This window comes from Loa loa, assembly GCF_000183805.2.
Source record: "Loa loa unplaced genomic scaffold supercont3.156, whole genome shotgun sequence".
In the NCBI taxonomy this organism is placed as follows: domain Eukaryota; kingdom Metazoa; phylum Nematoda; class Chromadorea; order Rhabditida; family Onchocercidae; genus Loa; species Loa loa.
Window position 1 is genome coordinate 1 of NW_018108336.1, and position 4715 is coordinate 4715.

General features: G+C 31.2%; 1 protein-coding gene across 1 annotated transcript; it reads right to left on the bottom strand.

The window, feature by feature from the left end:
• Positions 1-1220: 1220 nt before the first annotated feature.
• On the bottom strand, positions 1221-3644 carry LOAG_12762 (DNA-directed RNA polymerase I; the record flags this gene model as incomplete). Its single annotated transcript, XM_003148274.2, has 5 exons — positions 3553-3644; positions 2527-2733; positions 2255-2338; positions 1659-1798; positions 1221-1365 (listed from the first exon to the last, which is right to left on the bottom strand). Exons 1-5 carry the CDS (start codon positions 3610-3612, stop codon positions 1221-1223), a joined length of 636 nt encoding a protein of 211 aa, XP_003148322.1. The 5' UTR covers positions 3613-3644.
• Between the last annotated feature and the right edge of the window lie 1071 nt (positions 3645-4715).

The following is a 4715-nucleotide window of genomic DNA, read 5'->3' on the forward strand; positions in this document are numbered from 1 at the left end:
TTTAAAATATTACTTGCAAAAATGCATAATTTATTTGCAATTGACGATCTCGTTCTGTTCTATTCTGACACATTACCTGAAATTTTTGGATAATAAATTGTTAACAATTCACAAGAAAATTTAACATATCCGGCCAAAAAAGAAAAAAAGAATTAGATCTAGCTAACTTATGATCATGAAATATCAGTTTTGACTTAATAAATATAATCCGGAAAAAAAACCATTTATTTTTCCTATTTAAATCTGAAGCTATTAATAGTGGTAATGCAATCTAATTTCAGGATAAAATTAAATAAGCAATATCAATTTCTAAGCAATGAGAAATGTAAACTGAATGACGAACAATTATTTGATAGATTCGAATGGCTGATCATTTGATGCTTCATTAAGATTAACTGATGCATGAAAATAACTAGCTTTCAATCTAGTATAATTTAAACTTTATGGTTAGACTAGATGGAATTCAACAAGAGATTTCATCGCTATTTACAACTTTTCCCGTTCCTTCTATTTCAATCTCAAATCAAGAAATTATCGTTGGTGATAATAATTAGAAAATATGGGTTGAGAAAGCATCATAGCAATATTTCAATTTACTGCATTTATTTTGCCACCATTTCCTAGCAATCTGTGATAATACCAGCGTTGATAAAAGATGAAGGATTGCTATCATTTGTTTTAATAGTTTATATGCTTATAGAGATGGTCGGAGAAGTTACAATGATTAGGAATGTATCATGCTTCAGGATTCGTCTAATTCATCCACAAGAAGGAAAAATTCAAATTTCCACAATAAATTGCTACAATAAGATTGCTTATTACTCTTGCTAATCCTGCTTATGATCTAGCCACAGCTTTGAAAGTGGAGCTAGCAGGCAAAAATACATTCCTCTATTTATTCATAAATATTTTTGAATATGGTTAGACCACATTTCATCCGCAGAATATGAACCGATGAAATAAAGGCAATATAAAAAATTCACAAACAGCTGAAAAAATAAATAAGGACAAGCAAAACAATTCCTGCAAAGCGCATGTAACAAAATTAAATTTCTAACTTCGAAAATAACGAAAAAGGCAAGATGCATAAAATCTAAAAAAAAAAGAAAAAACTGTTAACCACTCCAATAATTTTGTGATTTTGAAAATTTTGCAAAATTTAACAATCAGATAAAAATCCAAAAGTAATAGAAAACACATTAATACATTTGTCACATATACTATACAACAAGTCGATAAGTAATGTATCTTCCAGCAGTTTCGGATGGTCGAATAATTTTGACTACTTGTCCGCGTCGTAAACCGAAATATCTAGCTACCGGATCACTCTGCTGAATTCGGGGTAATTGCGTATCTTTAAGCTTACTGAAAAAGTAGAATTAACAATAAACATTCAGAGACGGATGGAAATTTTGGCAAAGAATGTACTGTTACTCAAATTTCAAAGAAAACTGTTGCATAACATTGAAAGCTTACTTTTACTGTTACAGGAAAGACCAATTTCATTGACAAAAAATACATTAAAATACAGCATCAGCTATCCTTACTCTTCAATCCAATTTTTCCCACTAAGACTAAATTCACCTCTTCGTGTCATAAATTTTCGTTATCATAGTCAAGCAGGTAAATCATATAATGCACTAAATAGTACAACTTACTATCGACCCAGTAACTCGTTCTTTTCTTCATTTGTCATTACAACATGTTCCGGTACCAACTCGTGTTCCGTTATATTGACCATAAGTTCAGCTTCCAGGAACTGTTCCAAAGTATATTTCGGTGCCATATCAGCTATTGCCTGCGAGCAAATTTCAATATACTAGTTAGTGGTAAGGGAGTTCAGTTTTTAAGTGGTTTGAGAAGCGCAAAGAAAGAACATAGGTACGTTTCCGCACCAGGATACGGAGCAGATGTTTCAAAGGAGGAAATTAAATTCAGTCCGTCACATACGGACAAGAATAAGTTCTGTATGGTTGTGAAATTGGAGGAAAAACACTAGGAACAAAAACATCAACGATGGTTTACGACGACTTAAAAGCTAACAAATAACTAATTGAGGGGGAAAAAATGAATTAAAAGCCATATAAATAAGCCATAGAAAGACTATATTGGATGCTTTTTTGTAAAATATCCGATGTTTAGCTTATCTAAAAGTGAAATGAAATATCAGTGTGTTCAAAACCTGTAATTCAATTCAAACTAAAACTCTTAAACACTTAGAATCTGAAATGCAAACTATGAAAACGAAATTGACCTGTTTGGCAGAAGGAGTCATACCAGTTTGCACGACAATAATTGCTCGTGTTATCGCCTGCTCTTGCATTTGTTGACAAATTGCCTTGAAAAGATAAATGATTTCGCTAACATATACATTGGAAGTGCAAAAAAGTGCGAAAGAAAATGCAAAAAAAAAAAAAAACATGGAATGGGTTCGCACTATACTATACGAACAACCGCATGGATATTCTGAACAAAAAAGGCAGGCTTTGAAAGCGTATTCCAAGGAAAGAAATAAAAACTACTAACCTTAATTGTTTTGATCCCAATTTTTGAATCTTCCGGGAAAAACACGAACATCTGATCCGTTGGATCATCGTTATGTGCTACCAAAACAGTTAATTCATTACGAGATGGATGTCGTTCACTTGGCTTATCACCAAAAGTTTCCTTGAAATTTTCCAACGTTTGATCTAATTCCTCCTGTGTTACCAAATATCCACGATCATGGCACATCTGCAAAACATGACGGCATCAAAATTTCAAAAAACTTCTTTAAAACCTAACTTCTAAAAAAACTGTGAAGTGTGATAATGATATAATGATTGATTAGCCTTCCTCATAAAACCAAGCCTTAATTTCATTCTATAGAAAGGTGTATATCAAACATAGAATGTTTAGAAATTACGACTGGACATAGTTTACTGCAAAAAATTGATCATGCTGACTCGTTAATCATGACTCATTACACGTTTAACTATGATTACGATGATGATTACTTCAGCAATTACACATGATGACGAATGGAATAAGATCACTGATTTTTACTTTTTTGCTGCTATTACTTTAGCAATCATACATTTACCACTATCTTATCATTCATATGTACATTTACCATTATTCCATTATCACTGGATAGCTATCATTTCCACTATCGTCATCACTAGCTCATAAACTTGATATGGAACTGTCACAGTTATCATTATCTAATCATAAAATCATTTCTTACAAATATCATCAATACTTTATTATGCTACATTCATGACTGTTCCGGTTACATAATACAACTGTCACCATCACTTTATCATTATAAATCTGTTAATGTCCTATCAGCACTACACAACTGTCATCACAATTTCCAAACTTCTCTGAAAATTGTCCGAAGAATTTCTTCAGCTATATTCCTTCAGTTTTTGTCAATCGACAATGCAGAAAACATTTTTGCCGCTTGTATATATCGAGTAGTTCGATGCTCTTATCACTATCTTATTGTCAATATACAGTACCACTATAAGTGATTAATCATCCTGAACGAATGAAATTGAAAATCATTACCTGCATAATCGTTTTTCGAACTCGCCATAATTTGTAAGTTTCCAATTCGTCATCTGCCATTGATCTGATCAATCCTGAAATCAGTTTTATTATTGAAAGATGAATATTTCTTTAAAAGTTCCTTTTATCCCTTAATACTCTCACCATTGATCAACTGATCAATTGATCAATTGGTCGATCAATCGATCGGCAGTAGGATCGAAAATTATGATATCTATGGGTGATAAAGAACTACTTGCCGGAACAAATCACCTACCCAGTACCCCCTATCAAGAAAAATCTTCCGACTAACTCAATCCAACTCACTCGTAGTTTCGGTATGCCACGACGATTGCTTCGTTATAGTTGGTTTGAATGGATAATGTTTCGTGGTTTGATTGGAATTTGTGATTTTAACCGGCGGTAGGGTTGGGCTTCTTCCGGCAAGGAGATCCGGTCTTGCCGGAAGAAGAGAAACAAAGATCGAGTGAATTAATCTGTCTAAAAATTTTTGAACTAAGAAATAGTATAGTTGTTGAGAGAGGAAAAAATTAATAAGATATGACAAACAAACATGTATGTTTGCAGGATGAGAATATAAAAATTGGAAAAATTCTCGAGAAAGCTATTTAAGTTGTGCAGTTAAAGTTAAGATTAAAGATAGTAAAAAAAAAAGAAAAGAAAAAGAAAGGGAAGACGATAGAGATCGATAAAAATGGCAAAAAAAGAATGTGATTAGAAAAGATTGAAAGGACGAAGAATTAATTTTTTTCTCAAATAATTATAACTTTTATCGGTTGATTTAATCATTAAAATAATTGAATTTTAAAAATCATGCTAAAAGCGATTAAAGAATTAATTCTTCGATTTATTCAGGGGAAACTCCAAAAACGTTTGAATCAAATGATTGCATGCATATGGTAATTAATCAGAATTGCATATTAATGCGATAAAAACTAAAATGTTATCATTTAAATGGATATAATTAAGAATTTTAGTAGGAATTTATAATAAAAGTTTTGAAATAATGAGATGATTTTAAATGATAAATTCAAATTTAATCAATTATAAAATTCATTTGCAAGCTCTTTTTATATATTTTATCATTATTTTATATAATTATCTTACTTTTTAAGATTTTATTTAATGTTTATTCTTATCTTATTATTTATTTTCATCTTTTT